At 57.3% G+C, this 22,777-nt stretch overlaps 1 protein-coding gene and 1 long non-coding RNA gene across 8 annotated transcripts; one reads left to right on the top strand and one right to left on the bottom strand.

The window, feature by feature from the left end:
- The first annotated feature begins 617 nt into the window (after positions 1-617).
- LOC107310651 (uncharacterized) lies at positions 618-4,035 on the top strand. 7 transcript variants are annotated; one of them, XR_014941341.1, is made up of 4 exons: positions 618-996; positions 1,174-2,511; positions 2,643-3,351; positions 3,616-4,035. It is a non-coding gene; the product is annotated as an uncharacterized LOC107310651 (long non-coding RNA). The 7 variants fall into 7 exon arrangements; XR_014941342.1 differs by having other exon boundaries at positions 1,171-2,511; XR_014941338.1 differs by lacking the exon at positions 618-996 and having other exon boundaries at positions 1,064-2,390.
- Positions 4,036-6,905: 2,870 nt separating this feature from the next.
- Positions 6,906-13,851, bottom strand: LOC107310648 (epiplakin). Its single transcript, XM_085533983.1, has 2 exons — positions 13,544-13,851; positions 6,906-10,025 (listed from the first exon to the last, which is right to left on the bottom strand). The coding sequence occupies exon 2, from the start codon at positions 9,975-9,977 to the stop codon at positions 7,065-7,067; it is 2,913 nt and encodes a 970-aa protein (XP_085390109.1). The 5' UTR covers positions 9,978-10,025; positions 13,544-13,851; the 3' UTR covers positions 6,906-7,064.
- Between the last annotated feature and the right edge of the window lie 8,926 nt (positions 13,852-22,777).

Genomic DNA, 22,777 nt, shown 5'->3' with positions numbered 1-22,777 from the left:
CCACTCACCACATGTGCTTCCATAAGAGGAAAGCCGAGCAGCACATGTGGCAGCGCTCCATGCAGACGGGCAGAGCTGGACGTGCAGGGTGGGTGTGCACCGCGTGGGGCACACACTGTACCACGAGCTCAGGGCTAAAATTGGAGCGGCTGAGGCACCGCGGGTGAGCAGGACATCCCAGCTCCATAGGGCACAGCTCAGCCCTCCCAGCTCCGTGGGGCACAGCTCAGCTCTCCCAGCTCCATGGGGCACAGCTCAGCCCTACCAGCCCCATGGGGCACAGCTCAGCTCTCCCAGCTCCATGGGGCACAGCTCAGCCCTACCAGCCCCATGGGGCACAGCTCAGCCCTCCCAGCTCCATGGGGCACAGCTCAGCCCTCCCAGCTCCATGGGGCACAGCTCAGCCCTCCCAGCTCCATGGGGCACAGCTCAGCCCTCCCAGCTCCATGGGGCACAGCTCAGCCCTCCCAGCTCCATGGGACACATCTCAGCCCACTCTGCTCCATGGGGCACAGCTCAGCCCTCCCAGCTCCATGGGACACATCTCAGCCCACTCTGCTCCATGGGGCACAGCTCAGCCCTCCCAGCTCCATGGGACACATCTCAGCCCACTCTGCTCCATGGGGCACAGCTCAGCCCTCCCAGCTCCATGGGGCACAGCCTGTGCATCGGGACGGGATGTTCTGGGCCGGCTGCGGGGGGTGAGGACGGGGGGAGGGGGGTGATACTGGAGGGACCGAAAGGAACTGGCTGAGATTTACGAAAGGAAACCGCGGGCTGAGGGGCAGGAAATTCCCTGGCAGCCGAACACAGGGCTTGGGAAATGGGAACGGTGCGATCCGGGGCAGCTCAGCCCTGCAGGCACGGATGGAGCTGGCGTACAGAACGCGTTGAGCTCCGACGGGCATCACCGCGACCTGCAGCCCGACCCTGCACGGCGGGCAGGAGGCAGGGAACGGAGCGGGGCTCCGAGCGACCCCAGCGCTTCCAGCTGCTGTGAGGAGGGGAGAAGGGAGGCCGGTGTGGGAAGAAGGGAGGCCGGTCTGATAGAAGGGAGGTGGGTCTGATAGAAGGGAGGCCGGTCTGAAAGAAGGGAGGCCGGTCTGATAGATCCAGGCGTACTTCGTGCTGCAAGCAGAGAACAAAAGGCAGCAGCCCTCCCTGTTCCAGCAGCACCCTCTCGCCCCAGCAGCTGCCAATGGCTGAGGATGTTCCTTTGGACACTCGGGGTTTGGATCGCATCCTTGTGCGCCCCGGCCCGTGGCACTGCGCCTTTCAGCCCTGTGTGCTGCTGATCCTCTGCTGAGAGGGCTGAGCTGTGTCCCATGGAGCTGGGATGGATGAGCTGTGCCCCATGGAGCTGGGAGGGCTGAGCTGTGCCCCATGGAGCTAAAAGGGCTGAGCTGTGCCCCATGGAGCTAAAAGGGCTGAGCTGTGCCCCATGGAGCTAAAAGGGCTGAGCTGTGCCCCATGGAGCTGGGAGGGCTGAGCTGTGCCCCATGGAGCTGGGAGGGATGAGCTGTGCCCCATGGAGCTGGGAGGGCTGAGCTGTGTCCCATGGGGCTGGTAGGGCTGAGCTGTGTCCCATGGGGCTGGTAGGGCTGAGCTGTGCCCCATGGAGCTGGGAGGGATGAGCTGTGCCCCATGGAGCTGGGAGGGCTGAGCTGTGTCCCATGGGGCTGGTAGGGCTGAGCTGTGTCCCATGGGGCTGGTAGGGCTGAGCTGTGTCCCATGGAGCTGGGAGGGCTGAGCTGTGCCCCATGGAGGCACAGGCTCAGCCCCTGCCCTGCATGGAGATTCTGGCCCTGCTGGATGCTGGTGTTGCAGTGGAGCAGCACACATAAGTGCAGCCTGAGACCCCCACCCTGCAGTTCGGGTGGGTAGAGCAGGGTGGGCGGCTCTTGCAGCTGGGATGCTTCAGCCCATGGGGACCCATGGGGGAAGTGGCCCCACACTGTGCCTGCAGGAAAGAAGTGAAGTGCACATCAAAGCTGGCGAGAGCCCAATCCCAACAGCTTTTAAACACTTCTTTTGCCCAGAAAAAGAAGTAGAACCAGTTAAGTGGGAAATGAAGCTGGGATTTCATCATTACGATTATCTTCTGCTCCTTTTCCCTGCATGAATTCTTTCAGTAGGAGAAAGTAACTGGCTGAGCTTAAAGGTGATTCTGTGCTCATCTATGGAGGAGGAGACAAAGGCAGGGACAGCGCGGGGTGTTAATGCTGAACCCAGGGTTGGGTGCTGGTAAAGCACAACCAGAGCGGTGCAAACAGAGCGGTGCAAACAGAGCAGCTGCAGATCCAGAGCTGCACAGAGCAGCCACATGCAGCAGCGGAGCCGCTAAGCATCAAAGGCAGTAGATAACTTTGGTCTCCTGTATCAGCCTTGGGGTAAGTACAGCCAAGGTCCCCCCTGCTGCCAGGAGATTGATTGCCTTGTGCTGAAAGGGGAACACGGGCTCTGGAAGCCAAATCAATGCTGTCCTTCCATCAAAAGCTTTGGCAGAGTCAGGTGTGTGTTGCTCAGCCAACAGGTGAGGGCTGGGGCAGCTCTGGAGCCATGCATGACATTGAGATTAGGGTGACGGGCGGGAATGGAACGGTGCAAAATGCAAAGTCATGCCTTGTGCTCACTGAATAAAGGGCTGTGCCGTGCATGCCATGCATTAGGAGCCTGGGCTGGGAAATCTTTAAGGAGGAGAAGGCCTGAATGCAACCTGCAGCCCCGAGACTGCAGCCCCAGAGGGGCGGTGTGTTAACTCTGCTGGGATGCGTGTCCAGGAGGAGCAGTGCCACGCTGAACTTATGCAACTCAGCAGCACTGAGCAGCCGTGCTGAACAACGCTCCTATGGGGAAGGAGCAGAGGAGGGCAGCTGGGGGAGTGCAGAGGGGGGTGGGAGCAGCACGGGGTGATGGCGCATGGAACGGGGTGATAAGATTGCTTGGGGTGGTTTATCAGCGCACAGCAGCGGAGCAGCAGCAGATCTGCTCCAACAGATGGGAGGGCTTTGCGTACACGGGACATTGGTGCCAAAGGGCTGAAAGGGTGGGGGCTGCTGGGGAGGGAGGCTGGAATGAGTCCTGAAGCAGAGCGGGGGATGCCCACCCACCCCTGGAGCAGAGGCAGGGGATGCCCACCCACCCCATTGACTCCTGGAGCAGAGGCAGGGGATGCCCACCCACCCCAATGACTCCTGGAGCAGAGGCAGGGGATGCCCACCCACCCCAATGACTCCTGGAGCAGAGGCAGGGGATGCCCACCCACCCCTGGAGCAGAGGCAGGGGATGCCCACCACCCCATTTTCAGATGTCTGTGGGGCAGGGAGCACTGTGCAGGCTCTGCTGGAGCAGGTTAGTGTGCCCCTCTGGAGTCAATGGGGTGGCTGGGCTCTAAATCCCACACCTGGGGGCACGCTCAGAGGGTCTATGGCCCCCACTGCAGGGGGGTGATGCTCCCAAAGGGACCGGGCAGCAGCTCCTGTCCACCTGACCCTTTCTTTCCCTCGTTGCCCCCACGCCTCCAAAGAGTGTTCGGATGCTTCAGTTATGCAACTAGCTCATAACTATGCAGATGTATGCAGATCTCTCCTTACACAACGTCCTGTTTTCATTCAGTTTCTTCCTATTGGGAGAGCAGTCAGAGCTCAGGGAACACATCTGGGTTGTGGCTCTGGGGGCTTCTGGAACACAGACCTGCCTTGTAATGCAGCAGGAATCCTCGATGGGTTTTCCTCCATGGCTTACTGCAATGGCTTTTGGCACCAATACAAACTTCCAGCTCCGTCCTGCAGCAGGGAGCCCCTCAGCTCCGCTGCCCAGTAAAACACTTCCTTCAACCCAATGGCTTCTGCCATAGCCCTGGTCCACGTGGTGAACACACGGCCATGTCCCCACCACCAGCCACCGCATCCTCCACCTCTTGGCCACCTCTTCCAGCCTGCGGAGCCCACTCAGTCCTTCCCCGTGCTGCATCGTTCGTGTGCTTGTCTGATTTCTCACGATGTGGGACAATAAAATGTGACCACAAACACCTCAGGAGATGTTGTTCTGTTCTCTGTTCCCATCCTGTTAATTCACAGCAGCTCCGTTCCCTCTGGAGCAACGTTTGCTCAGCCTGAAGTGCCCATGAAGCTGCACACCCCTATGAGCTGGTCTGTTTGTTAGTGAGCTCCCACTTGTGGAAGGGCTCTGCTGGTGCTCAGACTGAAGTGTCATAGCTCTTAGGAACCTCTGCCAGCACCTCCCTGTGCCTCCCCAGCAGGGATGGGTGCCTACGAGCCATGTCCCCATGGGCTGCAGGGGATACCCACCCCCCCGTGGAGCAGAGGCAGGGGATGCCCACCCACCCTTGGAGCAGAGGCAGGGGGTGCCCACCCACCCCATTGACTCCTGGAGCAGAGGCAGGGGATGCCCACCCACCCCATTGACTCCTGGAGCAGAGGCAGGGGATGCCCACCCACCCCTGGAGCAGAGGCAGGAGATGCCCACCCACCCCTGGAGCAGAGGCAGGGGATGCCCACCCACCCCATTGACTCCTGGAGCAGAGGCAGGGGATGCCCACCCACCCCTGGAGCAGAGGCAGGAGATGCCCACCCACCCCAATGACTCCTGGGGCAGAGGCAGGGGATGCCCACCACAAGTGGCACACCAGGCTTGCATTGCTGTCCCCACGTGGCACATAAAGGTGATTGGGATGTGGCCATTCAGCCCCGGGGCTGCCCATGAGCCTCTCCCAGCACTTCTGCACTGCTCCAGGGCTCTGTGCATGGGGAATGTCCTCCATATATTGCACATCCAGTGCTCTCTGCTTTGCCTTTCCGTGCTCCCTGCAGTGCCTGGGGCGGGTGCCAGCCATGCCATAGGCACTGTGCCTGGTGGGATGGACCCATCTGCCAGCTGGAATTGCTGGCGGCTCCTGCAGCTCCTGGTATCGGTGCAGGCTTCACCAGCATGCATTGGGATGCCTCGAGCAGGGAAACATGGGGTCCCTCTGTGTGGCAATGTGAGGGGCTCAATGAGGGTCCCACTGAGGGTCCCGCTGAGGATCCCACTGAGGGTCCCACTGAGGGGTCCCAATAAGAGTCCCACTGAGGATCCCACTGAGGATCTAACTGAGGGTCCCACTGAGGGTCCCACTGAGGGCCCCACTGAGGGTCTCAATGAGAGGTCCCACTGAGGGTCCCATTGAGGGTCCCACTAAGGGTCCCAATGAAGGTCCCACTGAGAGGTCCCACTGAGGGTCCCGCTGAGGGTCCTGCTGAGGGTCCTGCTGAGGGTTCCACTGAGGGTCCGAATGAGGGTCCTGCTGAGGATCTCAATGAGGGTTCCACTGAGAGTCCGAATGAGAGGTCCCACTGAGGGTCCTGCTGAGGGTCCCACTGATGGTCCCACTGAGGGGTCCCACTGAGGGTCCCAATGAGGGTCCAAGTGACTCCCAGCTGGGGGTCTGGCTGAGGGCCTGGATGAGGGCTCTGCTGAGAGCTTACCCTGCTGAGACCTCATTGAGGCCCCCGCTATGGGCCTGGGTGTGGCCCATAGGAGTGCCTGGCCCACTGGGGCCCAGCTGAGGCCTGCTTTGCTATCATGGGTCAGCAGCAGCGTGACACTCAGTGCCACATCCACGCTGACATGGTGAGATCTCCGTGTCACTCACTGCCCTGTTGCAGGGATGTGGGCACACATTAATGCTCCTGTGACGGTGCAATGCTCACACGCATGCACAGTGTCTGCATGCAGTCTCAGTGCCCATGCTCCCTGCGTGGCGCATACACACGGTGCTGGTTGCAGACCTGGGTGGTGTGGGGATGCTCCCACACATGTGCTTCCCCTTCCTGGTGCCCTGGCAATTGTGAGAGCTGCCCTGCCCTGCGGCATCCTCAGCCTCAGGGAGACCTCGTAGTTCTCTACAGCTCCATGAAAGGAGGGTCGGAGCAAGGTGAGGATTGGCCTTTGTTCCCAGGGAGCAGCAACAGGATAAGAGGCAACACCCTCACATTGCACCAGGTGAGGTTCAGGTTGGGTATCAGGGAATGTTTCTTCTCAGAAGAGTGGTGATGTGGTGGCACAGCCACACAGGGCAGTGTTCAAGAACCACGGAGATGTGGCACTGAGGGACATGACTTAATGGGCATGGGGGGGGTGGGTTGGGGTTGGACGTGGTGATCTTAGAGACCTTTCCCAATGTTAATGGTTCTGTGGTTCTAAGGAAGAAAGGAACAGACTCTTTAGCGAGGTCTGTTGTGACAGGGCAAGGGGAAATGGTTTCACACTGAAAGAGGGGAAATGTAGATTTGATATAGGGAAAAAGTTCTTTATGCTAAGGTTAGTGGAGCACTGGCACAGGTTGCCCAGAGAGGAGGCAGATGTCCCATCCCTGGAGACACCCCAGATCAGGCAGAACGGAGTGCTGAGCCCCTGGCTGAGCTGTGGGTGTCCCTATTCATGGCAACGAAGTGGGACTAGATGGCCTTTAAAGGTCCCTTCCCTTCCAGCTCAAACAGTGCTATGATTCTATGATCCCCTTGCCCCGGGGGGGCTGACGGACAGGTCAGGGTGAAACGTCTCGCCGGCAGCCACAGCCACGTGTGCTACCTCCACTGCTCTTCCCTCAGCCAGGCTGGGGCCCCAGCTATCCTGGGCAGGGGTGGTCTGTCCTTCTGCACTCTTCTGTAGCTGGCAGTTGTGCTGCCCACAATCCTGCTTTGGGGTCTCTGCCTGCTCCCACTGGTGGAGACCCATCTCTGACCCATCTGCTGTGGGTGCCAGCCACACATTTCCCTGTCTTTTGTCAGCACCCATGTGGGTCCATAGAAGGCTGCAGGCACAAGGCTCCCCACGCCCTCCCCAGAACCCCCCAGCAATGCTCCACTGGGAAAAAGAAATCTCAGGGAAGCAGCAGTTGAGACAGGAAGGAGTTTAACCAGGCAGCAGCCTCGCTCTGCACACCGCTTCAACACCACCGTTTCCTGCCCGTGATGGTGCCACATGGAGAGCCAATGCTCACCAGAGCCCAGGTGGTATTTCCCCATGGGGCAGAGCTCGCTCCTCCTCTGGGGCAGGTGGTGCTAGTAGTCCTGGTGCTGTCTCTTCTTTCCCTGTGTGCCTGTGACAACAGTGGTGGTGATGGTGATCTTGTTCACAGTCAGCCCTCCCGTCCCATAAATGTCGAGACACGCTTCTCGTTTGTACTCGGAGACCTGCTTGGTGGACAGGAGCTCCCACACCGACACCCTCTGCTCCTGGAACTGCCCACAGGTAATGTAAGAGCCTTCAGACTGGAGGAGATCCAGTGTCTGCTGGGGAAGGGCTGCGAGATGTCTGTCTTTGGTGTGCATCATGGTGCTGCTGATAGCCCTGATGAGTTCCTCAGTGGAGAGCGTCCCGTCGCGGTACAGCTCCAGGAGCTCCTGCCTTTTGTCCTCATTGAGGCAGTTGGAGGTGAGCAGATCCCACACGGAGACTCGTCTCCCCTCAAACTCATCCATTACCTCCTCAGCTGTGGTGGACTTCAAGGTTTCCTCCCAGGTCCCGACCTCCTGCAGGGGCTGGGTGTGTTCCACTTCTGTGGCGGCCATCTCTGCCCTTGGACCACTCACGTGTGCTGACTGCTCTGCCTTTGCTGCTTCAGTCTTGGCCACAATGGTGCTGACTACGGTTTTCACCTGCTCAAGGGTTAACTCTCCTGCCTGGTACAGCTCGAGCAGCTCCTTCCTGTTCTCCGCGGGGATGTACTTGGAGTGGAGCAGGTCCCACACAGAGACCTTGCGGCCCCGAAACTCTCCAACCTCCATGTGGACAACTGTGCTTTTCAAGGCTGTTTCCCATGGTTCCTCCTTGGAGGACTCATCATCCTTCTCTCTGTCCGCTGGCACAGCGTTCTTGTTGGAGTGCTTCACTGTGATTTGGAATTTCCTGCCTGTAGATTCCTTTTTCTTAATGAGTGTGGTGACAACAGTTATTAACCGCTCCAAGGGCAGCATTCCATTGCGATACAGCTCCAGGAGCTCCTGCCTTTTGTCCTCAGGGATGTAGTCAGAGGAGATCAGGTCCCACACGGAGACTCGTCTCCCCTCAAGCTCATCCTCTGCCATCTCAACTGTGGTGGACTTCAAGGTTTCCTCCCAGGTCCCGACCTCCTGCAGGGGCTGGATGTGTTCCACTTCTGTGGCGGCCATCTCTGCCCTTGGACCACTCACGTGTGCTGACTGCTCTGCCTTTGCTGCTTCAGTCTTGGCCACAATGGTGCTGACAACAGTTTTCACCTGCTCAAGGGTTAACTCTCCTGCCTGGTACAGCTCGAGCAGCTCCTTCCTGTTCTCCGCGGGGATGTACTTGGAGTGGAGCAGGTCCCACACAGAGACCTTGCGGCCCCGAAACTCTCCAACCTCCATGTGGACAACTGTGCTTTTCAAGGCCATTTCCCGTGGTTCCTCCTTGGAGGACTCATCATCCTTCTCTCTGTCCGCTGGCACAGCATTCTTGTTGGAGTGCTTCACTGTGATTTGGAATTTCCTGCCTGTAGATTCCTTTTTCTTAATGAGTGTGGTGACAACAGTTATCACCTGCTCCAGGGTTAACACCCTCCCGCGGTACAGCTCCAGGAGCTCCTGCCTTTTGTCCTCAGGGATGTAGTCAGAGAAGAGCAGGTCCCACACAGAGAACTCACCGGATGGGATGTCAATGGTGGTAGACTTCAAGACATCATCTTGTGCTGAGCGACCATCTCCATTTTCCTCTGACATCACCCTTTGTGGACACCCAGCATTTGCTGTGGCTGTGATATCTGCAGCTTCTGTTTTGTTTATGACGTTGCTGACAGCTGCAGCCACCTGTTCTGTGCTCAGTATCCCTGCCCTGTACAGCTCCAGCAGCTCCTGCCGCTTCTCCTGTGGGATGTATGTGGAAAAGAGCAGATCCAACACGGAGATGTTTTGCCCCCAGAACTCACCAGCAGTTACGTAGATGGTTGCAGACTTTAAAGACTTTCTCAACTGCTGCTCCTGGGAGCGTGTATCCTGCACCAGCTGAGACTCTCCTACCTCACCACCGGCAATTGCTGTGGATGAGCTCAGGTCTCTGTTTCCTGTCTCCACCCCGGTGATGATGGTGGTGAGAACGACGATCATCTCCGGGATGGTCACTGCTCCCGCTTTGTATTTCCTCAGCAGCTCCTCTCTTTGGTGATCAGAGACGTAGCGAGAGAAGAGGAGCTCCCAGACAGTGACGTTCTGGCCCTGGAAGAGCCCCACGCTGACACTGGTGCGGGCGGCCTGCAGGGCTTTGCGGGCATCCTTGTTGAGCTGGAAGAGCACCGAGCCCTTGTCCATCACGTGCAGCATGAGCAGCCCCGTGTCGGGGTCAGGCACACAGCGGCGCAGGAGCTGCGTGTAGGTGAGGTTCTCGTGCGTGTTGGGGTCGAAACAACTTCTGGTTTGGTTCTTCGGGTTCAGGAGGAACTGGCACATCTCATGGTCAAAGTAGCCCCGCTGGTGGGCCACCTCCACGGGGACACGGTTGCTGTCGGTGGGGTCGATGATGCCGCCGGTGGCGATCTGTGCCTCCAGTAGGCGGATGGCGTGTTCCTTCACGATGAACTCCTTCTTCATGGCCTGGAAGAGGGAAATCTTGTGTCCCGTGTACGGCTCCGTGTACCCGGTCACGGCTCCCTCTGCTGACAGCAGCTTCTCATAGAAATCTCTGCCGATGAGCCCCGTGCTCAGCGCCTCTTTCACTGACAGCTTCATGTTGCTTATGGGGTCGGTGAGGAACCCCGACGCAGCCTGTGCCTCCAGCAGCACCAGGGCTGTGCCCGGCGTCAGGAGCCCCCTGATCATGGCATCATAGATGCTCAGCTTCTTGTTCTTTGCCTGGATGAAGACACCAGCTATGAAGTTACCCCCACCCATCTCTGTGCGCTCCCTCGCAATCAGGTTCATTGCCGTGTTGCTTGGCTTGTTGTTCTGAAGGGCTCCACTCATCTTCTGTCTCTGGGCAACAGTCCTGCTGCCGTGGAGCACCGTGCTTGTCTGGCAAGAGAGAAAGAAAAGACCTGGTGAGACATGGCTTCCTGAGCAGCTCTCGTGGTGTGAGCAGAGAGAAGCCATGTAGCAGCCCAATGGGAAGCAGGAAACAGCATGGACCACGTCGCCTCTCTCCAAGTCCTCCAAGGAGCTGCTGGTTCTCCTGGAGCTCTGGACCTCTGAGAGTTCCCACTTCTGTTCCTGAATGATGTCACTGCTGCCTGCTTTGGGCACGGGGTGCAAAGTGAGCACAGCCCCACTCACCTCTCCCTGGCTGCAGAGCTGCCCTGGGCTTGGCAGATTTAACTGGTGATCACTGGACCAGCAGAAGTCATGCCAAGAAGCAGTGTTGACTTCCCAATGCCACTGTCACCAGCAGCTATCCTGCTGCAGAGCCACTGGCCAGCACTGTGTGTCACCTGCCCTTGTCCCCATCACTGGCCAGCACTGTGTGTCACCTGCCCTTGTCCCCATCACTGGCCAGCACTGTGTGTCACCTGCCCTTGTCCCCATCACTGGCCAGCACTGTGTGTCACCTGCCCTTGTCCCCATCACTGGCCAGCACTGTGTGTTACCTGCCCTTGTCCCCATCACTGGCCAGCACTGTGTGTCACCTGCCCTTGCACTCATCACACTGCCTTGCCTTTGCACTGTGGGCTGTGAGCGTGATGGGACACCATGGGCTGTGGGCACAGCCCAGCTCAGTGCTGCAGAGATCCTCCTGCCCCATGGTCTCAGAGCAGCCCGGTGTGACACAGGCCATGGGGTTGTTCCCTGTGACAGATGGGGGCTGGGGGCTGGTGAGATCCAATGCAGCAGAGTCTGAACTAGCAGAGACCTTCTCTAAGGCTGAGGTTTGCTGTGGTTGAGGTGTGCCTGGGTTTCTGCTGGCTCTGAGGCCACAGGGCTGGCAGAGCCCCATCTCGTGTCCCGTTACACTCTCCTGACCTCCTTAACCAAGGGCTGGTGCCACCTGCACCTCACACCACTCTGTGGTCAGCACTGACTTTGTAGTGCACCTGGAGATGGTCTGAGGGAGGGTTGGGCGGCTCGTGCCCATCACCACCCTGGGACCATTCCAACCAGTTCCAGAGCCTGGGGACAAGGGCAGGCTCACTGGGAGGGCTGGTCTGGCTGTGTGCTCTCCCTGCAGTGGGGCAGAGGCACTCTGCAGGTGTACAGGGAAATGGCTCTAGGAAATATCCCCAAGCCCCTGGGCTGCAGGGGGGACTGAGGGGTCACCCTTTGCTTTTAGCTAATTGTTACAGAGATGAAACCTCAGTGGCAGTGAAATACACATATATAATACAGAGTCAGGGAGGGCTGAGACCAGAAAGCTGCTCAGGATGCTGCAGTGAGAGCTGCTTGCAGGGGGCTCTCCTCTTTGCTTGGATGCTTTGCAATAAGTGCAGCGAGTCACAATCTTACAGTGCCCTTCATGAAGAAATGCAGCCCCCCAACCCAGAAACCCGTCATGCTGGCTGAGCTGTGCTGGAGGATGGCAGCTGTGCTCTTCAGAACTGTGCAAGGTCAGACCAAGGGCCCCTGCAGCCCACATTCTCTTTTCCTTCCTGGCCAGGCTGGAAGTGGGCAATGGGGAGGATGGAGAATGAGGCAGCGTGTAACATTTCCCTGCTTGCTGTGGCAGTGTCTGTTTTGGGCTGGGTGGATTTCATGAGCTGAACACATCTGGGGGCTGTTTAGAGTTTCTGGAGGGATCTCTCCTGAGCAGTCGCTTATGAAAGCTCTGTGAGCTGTCAGCATCCCCAGCATCAAGTGGTGATAAGGCCACGGATCTCGTAAACAAGGCCAAAACAGAACTGCCATTTATCTGGGAACACCCATCTCCCATAAAGCTGCAGTGACTGACGTTAATGATAAGTTTAATTATCAAAGACACAGCTTAATTCCCTGCCTGTTTACCTAACTGGTCCCAAAGTCTCTGAGTCATTGCTTTCGAACCATTTACATATTGCACCAATGCTGGCGGAGATGGATCACTGCATTGGAACACTGCATCCCTGCATCCCTGCATCCCCGCATCTGCGCATCCCCTGCCTGTGGCTCTGGGCTCCCTCTGGCTGAGGGGCTGCATCCCATCCCCAGCACCAGCCCTGAAGAGTCTCTTCCCCGCACCTGAATCCCCCTGAAGGTGTGGGGCTGGTTGTGCCACCTCAGCACTGCAAAGCAGAGTCAGTGTCACACCCCAGAGCAGGAGACACCTATGTAGGACGCGGATGTCGTGTGAACACCCCATACAGGAAGGACGTTGCCCAACGGCAGGCTATCATTAACCTGTCTCTAATCAGCCCTCCTGATGCTGGGGCCGGGCTGCAGACGCAGCTCCCGGGGCAGGGACCGCAGTCGCTTCTGGTTGTCGCAGCAGCTTGAGGCTGCAGTGGAAGAGGTTTTCAGGCTGGGGTGAGCCGTGGTGAGCCGTGGTGAGCGTGGTGAGCTGTGGGGTGAGCCGTGGTGAGCCATGGTGAGCATGGTGAGCCGTGGGGTGAGCCGTGGTGAGCCGTGGCCCCGTGCCCTGCCTGCACCCTGGGCAGTGTTTGCATCGCCGCACCCCAGCCTGCTGCTCACAGCCCTGCAGCCCTGCTGCTTACAGCCCCACTGCTCATAGCCCTGCTGCTCACAGCCCTGCTGCCAGGCCCCTAGCATATGCAATATGCCAGGCCCCTAGCTGCCCCCTGTGCCCTGCCTGCACCCCAGGCAGCGTGTGCATCGCTGCACCCCATCCTGCTGCCCCCATCCTGCTGCCCCCAGCCCTGCAGCCCACAGCCCTGCTGCCCACAGCCCTGCGACCAGGCCCCCATCTGAGACCTCAGCACAGCCCCCTCTGTCCTGTGGGCTCAGGAGGGTCCCCCAGCTCTGACTGCTGCCCCCTACATCCTGGTGTCATGACATGAAGCCCATTGCGTGGAGCGCCAGCTCCATCAGCTCTGGAGCCGCTCCATCGCTTCATCTCTTCCTAGTAATGACCGTGCCATACCTGGAGCCCTCCTGCTCACCCATCCCACAGCTTCAGCTGCCCTCAAATGGCAGAAGAGAGGTCTCTGTACCCCTTGCAAGCCCCTGGGGTCTGCACAGAGCGTGCAGCTCTGGAGCTGCGCCGAGCCATAGAATTATCAAGATTGGAAAAGACCTAGATCACCCAGTCCAACCATCACCAATACTGCCCAGCTAAATCATATCCCTCAACACAACAACACATAGGACCCTATAAGGACCCCATAAGGACCACATAGGACCCCATAAGGACCCCATAAGGACCACAAAGGACCCCATAAGGAATTACAGAATCACAGAGTTATCAAGGTTGGAAAAGACCCAGAAGATCATCCAGTCCAACCATCACCAATACTGCCCGGTTAAATCATATCCCTCAACACAGCATGCAAACGTTTCTGAACACTCCCATGGTCGGTGACTCAAGACCCATGTAGTATCCCCGGTGCCCCCAACACCGGAGCTGTGCCAGGCTGCTCGCTGGTCCCTGACACCCCCCAGACGGGTCCTACCTGCCGGACGCCGACCCGGAGCCGCTGCTCCCCACCAGGCTGCGCTCCTCCTCCTCCTCCCACCGCCTCTCAGGCAGGACGAGCAGCGAGGCGGGCGCCCAATTTAAATCCTCCTCTCCCCCGCCCCGGGGGCTGACAGGCGGGCCCTGCCCCGTGCCAACATACAGCCGACCACCGTGGCCAGGCAGCGCTGCAGCTGCCCCAGGAGCCCGGCTGGGGGGCACAGGCTGATGCTGCGACTTATGGGGTGCTTCCCTAGGTGGAGTGAGTGATGGCCGTGGAGGGCGCTGGGGGCTCGATGCCGCTTCTGGGCTCTACTACCACCGTCTCCTGATGTGCGATCCCGGTGTCCCGGAGGACTTTATGGGTCTGGGCTCGGCTGGGGCAGGAGCTGCAGCCGCCTCCCACAGCCCTCCTCGCTCTCCATGGGGGATGGAAGTCGAACCTGTCCCCTGGTGGGGCTGGGACTGGGACCATGCAGGCAGTGGAGATCCTTCTGATGGGTGGAGTTGGGTGGTCCTTGGGGTGGGAGGTGCTGTGGGACGGACACCCCTCAGAATGATGGAGTCCCAGGGCAATAGAGGTTGGCAGGGACCCCTGCAGGGCTGCCCAGAGTGGGTTCACCCGGACCAAATCCAGGCAGCAGCTGCAGGTCTCCAAGCAGGACGCTCCGCAGCCTCTTTGAGCAGTGTCTCTCTGTTACCTTCATGCTCATAGAGACCAGAGCAGACAGCACAGAGCCAGGTCAGCACCTGCCTGGGGGCTCGGGGTGCCCTTACGGCCACTTGTTGGCATAGGACATGCGGGGGCAGGGGGTGAAGGGCTCTGCTCCATGTTCGAGCCACATCCCATGAGACCACAGCCACAGCTCAGGTGAACGTAGCTTTCCTGGAGCTTTCTGCTATCAGAAGTGTGGTTAGGGCTGGATTGCTCTGCCGTGTAATTGCACAGCTGTGCATGTGCTCAGACACTGACTGTGTGCACACGTGCCCTCATAAACCCGCACGTGTCACCGCGCCTCTGCGGTGCGCAACTCAAATGTGTGCGCACATCCCATGGCGTATGTGCGAAGGATGTAGGATGTCGGCTCACACACCTACACCTGCGCGAGCCTCTGTGTGCAGCTGCTTGTGTGTGTGTGTGTGAGCGCACAGGGGTGTTCCCAGCCCCTGCCCTTCCCTCGCTGGGCTCTGCTGTGGGTGCACATTCCTGCCTGCGTGGGTGCTGGCTGGACTGGATGAGCAGCACACGGTGCGTTTTCCCTCTGAGTCATTGCAGAGGTTGGCTCTGCTGAGTGCACCTGGGCAGGAGGTCCCTTTGCATGGGGCTGCAGCTGTGCACAGGGCCCGGTTCCGCCGCCTTTCCTCCCTCCCCAGAAGCTCTTACCAGACACCCGCTTCCAGCTGCAGCCACCGATGCCACGAGCCAATACTGTAGGTTTGAAGGTTCAGTATTTGGGTTGTGCTGCAGACAGAGCCTTGTTCAGGGCTGGGCCCTTGGCAAGAGTTGGGTATGAGGGCTGCAAATGGTGCCTGTGCCAGCTGGAGGATCCTTTCCATGTCCTGCTCTGAGCAGCACGAGCCCTGAGCATGAGCCTGGCCACGGGCAGCAGCAGGCGGTGTGATACTGCAGCGGGTGGTGTGACACTGCAGCAGGTGATGTGATACTGCAGCGGGTGGTGTGACACTGCAGCAGGTGATGTGATACTGCAGTGGGTGATGTGACACAGCAGCGGGCGGTGTGATACTGCAGTGGGTGATGTGACACTGCAGCAGGCGGTGTGATACTGCAGTGGGTGATGTGATACTGCAGCGGGTGGTGTGATACTGCAGCAGGCGGTGTGATACTGCAGCGGGTGATGTGATACTGCAGCAGGCGGTGTGATACTGCAGCGGGTGATGTGATACTGCAGCAGGCGGTGTGATACTGCAGCGGGTGATGTGACACTGCAGCAGGTGATGTGATACTGCAGCGGGTGGTGTGATACTGCAGCAGGCGGTGTGATACTGCAGCAGGTGATGTGACACTGCAGCAGGCGGTGTGATACTGCAGCAGGTGGTGTGACACTGCAGCAGGCGGTGTGATACTGCAGCAGGTGATGTGACACTGCAGCAGGCGGTGTGATACTGCAGCAGGTGGTGTGACACTGCAGCAGGCGGTGTGATACTGCAGCGGGTGATGTGACACTGCAGCAGGCAGTGTGATACTGCAGCGGGTGATGTGACACTGCAGCAGGCGGTGTGATACTGCAGCAGGTGATGTGACACAGCAGCGGGTGATGTGATACTGCAGCGGGTGATGTGACACTGCAGCAGGCGGTGTGATACTGCAGCGGGTGGTGTGACACAGCAGCGGGCTCTGCATGCACTGACTGCAGCCACAAGGAGTGCAGCCCTGAGTGGTCCCAGTGACTCCAGAACCATCCAGAACCACCCGACTCATTTGGATTGCCAGTTTGGAGCCTGGATCCCCAGCTCTGGGTGCTGCAGCTGGCGGCTTCCCTCAGAGCTGCATCACTTTGGGCTCATCAGAGCACAGGTTGTGGTTTATTTCCCTGCAGCCTTCCACTACAGCCGTGGGCAGTGGATCATAGAGCAGAGCACAACTGCTCTGAGCACACACAGGATGCATGGACCATCCCGGGGCAGCCACTGCATGCAGGCACCACCTGCAGTGAATCAGCCCTGGATCGTGGGAGCTGCATCCCTTGGAAATAATGGTGCCTCACCTGTGCCGCTTTCCCTCCTTAGCAGAGAATTGGGTCACTCTCCCCTGATGAGCATTTTATTCTACTCGCTGCTCCCCCCTCCTTTGTTAATTCCTGAGATGTGACAGTGCTTTTGCTTTTTCAGCCCTTGGGCAGTTTGCTTCCTCCAGAGCCCTAAGGCACTGCTGGCGGCTGTTTGGAGGTGGATCAGCATGTGGAGCTCTATTGCTTCAGGCTGGAGCGCTGCATTCATAGAATGACCCAGGTTGGAAAAGACCTTGAAGATCATCAGGTCCAACCACAGCCCAACCAGAACCCTATACCCATAGTACCCTATAACCATTGTACCCTATAGCCATAATTCCCTAACTCTAACAACCCTACACTAAATCATATCCCTGAGCACCACATCCAAACGGCTCTTAAACACAACCAGGGATGGCAATTCAACCACCTCCCTGGGGAACCTATTCCAGTACCTGACTATCCTTTCTATAAAGATTCCACCACCTCCCTGTTCAGCCTATTCCAGTACCTAACTACCCTTTCTATAAAGAAGTTCTTCCTAATATCCAACCTAAACTTGCCCTGGTGCAACTTGAGGCCATTTCCCCTCGTCCTGTCACTTGTCACCAGTGAGAAGAGGCCTGCCCCGCTCTCACTGTAAGCACCTTTCAGGTACTGCAGGAGAGCAATAAGGTTCCCCCCCCCTCAGCCTCCTCTTCCCCAGCCCAAACAGCCCCAGCTCCCTCAGTCTCTTGTTATAGGTTGATTCTCCAAGCCCTTCACGAGCCTCATTGCCCTTCACTGGACCTGCTCCAGCACCTCCATGTCCTTTCTGTACTGAGGTGCCCCAAACTGAACACAGCACTCAAGGTGAGGCCTCACCAATGCTGAGTACAGGGGCAGGATGACTTCCCTAGTCCTCACCACACCATTCCTGATACAAGCCAGGATGCCATTGGCCTTCTTGTCCACCTGGGCACACTGCTGGCTCATATTCAGCCGACTGTCCATCAGCACAACAAGGTCCCTTCCCATCAGGCAGCTTTTAGCCACTCCTCCCCAAGCCTGTAGGGCTGCATGGGGTTGTTGTGACCAAAATGCAGCACCCGACACTTGGCCCTATTGAAGCTCATGCCGTTAACCTTGGCCCATCGATCCAGTCTATCCAGGTCCCTCTGTAGTGTCCTTCTCCCCTCAGGCAGATCAACACTCCCTCCCAACTTAGTGTCGTCTGCCTGTCAGTGTCTGTCCATGTGCAGCAGTGCTGTGCCTTGCTGTCCCCATCCCTCCCCACTGCTCCTGGAGCTCCAGGTTAGCCCCGAGGCTTAAAGGAGAGCTCCCATCCTGTCCTGCTGCCTGGGAGCAGCACCAGCCCTTGACCTTGGGATGCTGGCATCACAGGGCCAGCTCCTCCTTCAGCTGTTCCTCCGTCTGCTTCCATCTGTGCCACGTCCTGCAGGTATCTTAGACTGGATGATCTTTTAGGTCTTTTCCAATCCTGGTGATTCTATGATTCTATGCCTTCCAGCCCCCCCAGCCCCCCTGCTCCTTGGGTGCTCTTGCTTTGGCAAAGGATGGCGCAAGGACAAAACCCACTTTCTGGAAGGCAGCTGAATGGGCACTGCAAGCTGATACCGCACCTTGTGTACTTTGCACCCCATCAGAGTGTTTGGAGTTGGGCCGCAGCTCCTGTTCTGGTTTACAAACAAAACAGAATGACCTCATGTTTTGTAGTGCCAGGAGCTGGAAGTTTGTGAGCACACAGATGACACCGCACTCTGAAGGAGGAATGATGGAGGAGAAGGCAGGGAGGAACAGCATCACTGTCCAGCATCGCTCTGGGGTCAGTGCACGTGGTGCCATCCTACCTTGTTTGACTGTACATATAGTTATATCCTGCCTTGTTTGGCTGCACATATAGCTATATCCTACCTTGTTTGGCTGCACATATAGCTATATCCTACCTTGTTTGGCTGTACATATAGCTATATCCTGCCTTGTTTGGCTGTACATATAGCTATATCCTGCCTTGTTTGGCTGTACATATAGCTATATCCTGCCTTGTTTGGCTGTACATATAGCTATATCCTGCCTCGTGTGGCTGTACATATAGCTATATCCTGCCTTGTTTGGCTGTACATATAGCTATACCCTGCCTTGTTTGACTGTACATACAGCTATATCCTGCCTTGTTTGGCTGTACATATAGCTTTATCCTGCCTTGTTTGGCTGTACTTAGGGCTATATCCTGCCTTGTCTGGCTGTACTAAGGGCTATAAATAAGGAAAAAACCAGTGATGGCGCAGGGCTCAGGCAGTGGCCCTCGCTGCACAAAGCCCAGATGTGGACACATGGGATGCTCTGCAGCGCAGCCTGCAGTGCTGGGTGATGCAGCAGCTGGTCCTGCAGCTTCATGGACAGCCCAGAAGGGCCGTGTGGGCATCGCAGCCTGATGGCACAGCTTCACCTGCAGGAAGGTGTGGGTGTCCTTGGCTGGAACAGCTGCCAACCACATCAGAGAGATGAGATCCTTTCTCAAGGATGCTTTGGCAATGGGGTGGTGTTGCTTTCCTTCGATGTTCCATCTGGGAAAGGTCCTCTGTTGGAGGAGCTAACACTGCTCCCCTGTAGCCATGCAGCCCAGGATGGACAGTTGTAGGCTCAGAGTGGACACAGAACCCCATAACTGTAGGGGCTGGAGGGGATCTCTGGTCCAACCTGGCCCCATTCCTGACCCCACCCTTAAGATATTGATCAGCATTGATCAGATCCCTCCCTGCCTGCTCTTGTCCAGGTGCACAGCCCCAGGGCTCTCAGCCTGTTCCCATCAGCAGGTGCTTCAGGCTCCCACCATCTCCACCCCCCTCTGCTGGGCTCTCTCCAGCAGCTTCCAGTCTGTCCTGAACTGGGAGCCCAGCACTGGGCACAGTGCTCTGGCTGTGACCCCTAAGGGCAGAACACAGGGCAGCAGAACCTCTGTGCCCTGCTGGCCACGTTCTGTGCAAGGCACCCCAGGGTCCCAGCAGTCTTCTTGGCAGTCAGGGCACACTGCTGGCTTGTGACCAACCATTGGCCACCAGGACCCCAGGTCCTCCTGGCAGAGCTGGAGGTTTGGGTTGGAAGGGACCTTTCATTCATGGACCCATGACTGTAAGGTGTTGTTCATTCATGGACCTACGATTGTAAGGTGCTGTTCATTCATGGACCTATGATGGTAAGGTGTTGTTCGTTCATGGACCTACCACTGTAAGGTGTTGTTCATTCATGGACCTTCAATTGTAAGGTGTTGTTCATTCATGGACCTTCGATTGTAAGGTGTTGTTCATTCATGGACATATGATTGTAAGATGTCGTTCATTCATGGACCTATGATTGTAAGGTGTTGTTCATTCATGGACCTACGACTGTAAGGTGCTGTTCATTCATGGACTTATGACAGCCGGTTGGCTTTGCCCCAAGCTCATGACAGTCCATCAGCTCAGCCGCAGCCCGTCCTGGTGCGCAGCGCACTGCGGAAGGCGGCACATGGTGGAGCTCTTGCACCAGGATTCCCTGTGGCCGCTGTGCCTGGAGCCGCTCATACGGGGCAGCTCTGGGCCCGTGGGGATTCATGTGGCTGCAGGACGGGGCTTGGAGGGCACACACCGCACCTGCTGTGCCTCACGCAGGGGTCCAGACAGGTGATGGAATCTCCATCCCTGAGCATGGAGATGTGGCACTTGGGGACGTGGTCATTGTGCATGGTGGGGTGGGTTGGGGCTGGGGATCTTGCTCGTCTTCTCCCACCTTAATGATCCTGTGACCCTGCGGTGGGGTTGGGACCCCCTCCATCCGAAGCTGTTCTGTCCCTGTGGATGCTCAGGATGTTTTGCAGTCCTAGAGCTCTTTGGAGCGAACACCGAGCTGGCCAAGCCCAGTTCTTGAGGGCTGGGCACGAGCAGCAGCTATTGGCAAACAGAGGAGACAAAACTCCCTTTTATTGTGGCTCAGAGACGAGCAGTTGCACAACTCAGAGCCCTGTGGGAACAGAATGTGACATATCTGTCACCCAGACACGCGATGCGGGTCAGTGGAGTTCTGCCGGCGCTGCAGACCTGCAGCACACGCAGAGGTGCAATGAGCCCAGGGTGGTGCCAGCTGAGGCGTCCCGCTCCCTTTCCAGAGAACCCACTTATCTCCCAGCTTCCCATCAAGTCCTGGCACCAGAGTTTGCTCTGCAGCTGCGTGTGCAGCGGGGGGCACATGCACTTACGGCGCACGATCACCCCTTGCACTGCTGCTGTTCACCAAGGCAGAGCAGGAGCGGGTGTCCCTCTGCCAGGAGCTGCTGCTGGTGCCCTGGGAAATCCACAACGTGCCCTGGAACACAGACCTGACACTGTCACATTGCAAGCAGCTGAAAGAGCTGCCTGCTTTGTGAGCCCCCTGCTCTGCTCTTGTGAGACCCCACCTGGAGCTCTGCATCCAGCACTGGGGTCCCCAACACAGGAAGGACATGGGAATGGTGGAGGGGGTCCGTAGGAGGGCCACAGAGATGATGGAAGGGCTGGAGCACCTCTCCTTTGAGGACAGGCTGAGGGAGCTGGGACTTTGCAGCCTGGGGAAGAGAAGACTGGAAGAACATTCATCCCTTCCAGGACCTGCAGAGGCCTGCAGTAAAACTGGGGAGGGACATTTATAAGGACATGTAGTGACAGGACGAGGAGAAGCGGCTTTAAACTGGATGAGAGGAGATTTAGACCAGATCTTAGGAAGAATTTCTTGGCTGTGAGGGTGGTGAGACAATGGAGCTGGTTGCTCAGTGAGGCTGTGGATGCCCCCTCCCTGGAAACACTCAGGGCAAGGCTGGGTGGGGCTGTGAGCAACCCGGGCTTTGGGAGGTGTCCCTGCCTAAAGCAAGGGGTTGGAAATAGAAGAAAGGTCCCTTCCGATCCAAACCATTCTATGATCCTCAGATGTGCTGAAGTGTTGTGGGCTGGGGGCGTTAGTTGGGGCTGTGCATTGGGCTGGGTGTCCAGAGGTCACAGGCACCCCCAGCTCCGTGTCTGCTAGACAGCAGATTGGCTTTGCCCCATGCTCATGACAGAGCAGCACCAGAATCATAGAATCGTACAATCATAGAACGGCCAAGGTGGGAAAAGACCTCCAAGATCATTCAGCCCAACCATATTGCTGGTATTTCCTGCTAAACTACATCCCTCAGTACAGCACCCCAATGTTCTGGGACATGCATTGTACTGCAAACCTGCAGCCCTCCGTGCCAGGAACCTGGTGGTGGTGTCCAGAAGGGCAGCATGTGCTTACAGTAAGAGTGGGGCAGGTCTCTTCTCACTGGTGACAAGTGTCAGGACGAGGGGAAATGGCCTCAAGTTGTGCCAGGGCAAGTTTAGGTTGGATATTAGGAAGAACTTCTTTATAGAAAGGGTAGTTATGTACTGGAATAGGCTGAACAGGGAGGTGGTTGAATTTCCATCCCTGGTTGTGTTTAAGAGCCATTTGGATGTGGTGCTCAGGGATATGATTTAGTGTAGGGTTGTTAGAGTTAGGGTTCTGGTTCTAGGTTCTGTGGCTATAGGGTTCTGGTTGGGCTGCGGTTGGACCTGATGATCTTCAGGGTCTTTTCCAACTCGAGTCATTCTATGATTCTATGGGTCTCTATGGGTCTCTATGGGACACTATGGGTCTCTATGGGTCTCTATGGGACGCTATGGATCACTATGGATATCTATGGGGTCACTAAGGGTCTCTATGTGTTGCTATGTTCCCTCACTGAGGGATATGATTTAGTGTAGGGTTGTTAGAGTTAGGGTTCTGGTTATAGGGTACTATGGTTATAGGGTTCTGATTGGGCTGCGGTTGGACTTGATGATCTTCAAGGTCTTTTCCAACCTGGGTAATTCTATGATTCTATGTGGTCACACATCTCCCACCCTGCTCCAAATGGGGCACTTTAGGGCTCTTTTGCCCCAAGCATCGTGTGGCAGGAAAGTGTGTGGCTGTAGTGTGTAATTATTCACATTAATCACTGTGAGGGTGGTGAGCAGGATCACAGCGGTCTGAGTGGAGATGTGCAGGTCATGTCCTGGAGTGATGGGGATATTGATGGAGAATGTGGGCTTTGCTGCTGGGCAGCGAGGGCTGCTATGGCCACGTGTTACAATCTGCTTTTAAGAAAACAGCACTGAAATCTAGGATGGAATCTTAACTTTTAGTTATTCCAGCTGTGGCTGAGCACACATCCAACACCCCATCACAGTTCTTGCTGCCGAACATCAGCAGCTCAGCACCAGGTATGCAAACACTGGGGCTGCTTCTCCCCACCCGCACCTGTTTACCTCTGGGATGCCATCTGCCATCATTATTCATATATCATTATATGGATGCATGTTGCTCGCTCTCCCTGCATCCTTTGCAGCTGGCGTGATTCTTTACTGAACAGAATAATTTAATACCATCATCTGCTCCTTCCGTGTTCAGCACTTCCCAGCCCATGTTTGCATGCGTTCCACAGCCCAGCTCCC

The sequence above is a fragment of the Coturnix japonica genome, unplaced genomic scaffold, assembly GCF_054131305.1.
Source record: "Coturnix japonica strain WE unplaced genomic scaffold, WE-NBRP24 Scf072, whole genome shotgun sequence".
Taxonomy (NCBI): domain Eukaryota; kingdom Metazoa; phylum Chordata; class Aves; order Galliformes; family Phasianidae; genus Coturnix; species Coturnix japonica.
Note: the sequence above shows the minus strand (reverse complement) of the source record. Positions and strands in the feature narration are given on the sequence as shown.